General features: G+C 65.9%; 1 protein-coding gene across 1 annotated transcript in view; it reads left to right on the top strand.

The window, feature by feature from the left end:
* Window positions 1–269: 269 nt before the first annotated feature.
* The window catches only part of LOC113941460 (pyruvate carboxylase, mitochondrial-like), a gene marked incomplete at both ends in the record, with an annotated part of 4018 nt that continues 3454 nt past the window's right edge, over window positions 270–833 (top strand). Inside the window, one exon of the mRNA XM_027632610.1 lies at window positions 270–470. Within this exon, the coding sequence (XP_027488411.1) occupies window positions 270–470 (201 nt within the window). The remainder of the gene's footprint in view (window positions 471–833) is intronic.

Raw genomic sequence — 833 nt, forward strand, 5'->3', positions numbered from 1 at the left:
CCCAGTTCCATGTCCCCACATCCCCAGTTCCCTGTCCCCGTGTCCCCAGTTCCCTGTCCCCACATTCCCAGTTCCCTGTGCCCGTGTCCCCAGTTCCCTGTCCCCACATTCCCAGTTCCATGTCCCCACATTCCCAGTTCCATGTCCCCGTGTCCCCAGTTCCATGTCCCCGTGTCCCCAGTTCCATGTCCCCACGTCCCCAGTTCCATGTCCCCACATCCCCAGTTCCCTGTCCCCACATCCCCAGTTCCCTGTCCCCACATCCCCAGCCTCGTGTCCCCCCAGGTGAGATCGCCATCCGGGTGTTCCGGGCGTGCACGGAGCTGGGGATCCGGACGGTGGCCGTGTACTCGGAGCAGGACACGGGGCAGATGCATCGCCAGAAGGCCGACGAGGCCTATTTGGTGGGCAGGGGGCTGCCCCCCGTGCAGGCATACCTGCACATCCCCGACATCATCCGCGTGGCACAGGTACCTGGGCACACCTGGGGGGGGAAAACACAGCTGGGACACACCCAACACACCTGGGACACATCTGGGACGCACCTGGGACACTGGAGGGGGTCTCTGGGGTGCTGAAGGGGTCCTGTGACCCCCCTGGGTGCCCCTGGTTCGGGGTCTGGATGAGGCCCCTGACGCCATTTGCCCCCCAGGAGAACGGGGTCGATGCCACCCACCCCGGGTACGGGTTTGGGGGGTCTGGGTGAGGTCCCTGACCCCGTTTTCCCCCCCAGGAGAACGGGGTCGATGCCATCCACCCCGGGTACGGGTTTGGGGGGTCTGGGTGAGGTCCCTGACCCCGTTTTCCCCCCCAGGAGAACGGGGTCGATGCCA

The sequence above is a fragment of the Corapipo altera genome, unplaced genomic scaffold (genome assembly GCF_003945725.1).
Source record: "Corapipo altera isolate COAL_440 unplaced genomic scaffold, ASM394572v1 60112, whole genome shotgun sequence".
NCBI classification, from domain to species: domain Eukaryota; kingdom Metazoa; phylum Chordata; class Aves; order Passeriformes; family Pipridae; genus Corapipo; species Corapipo altera.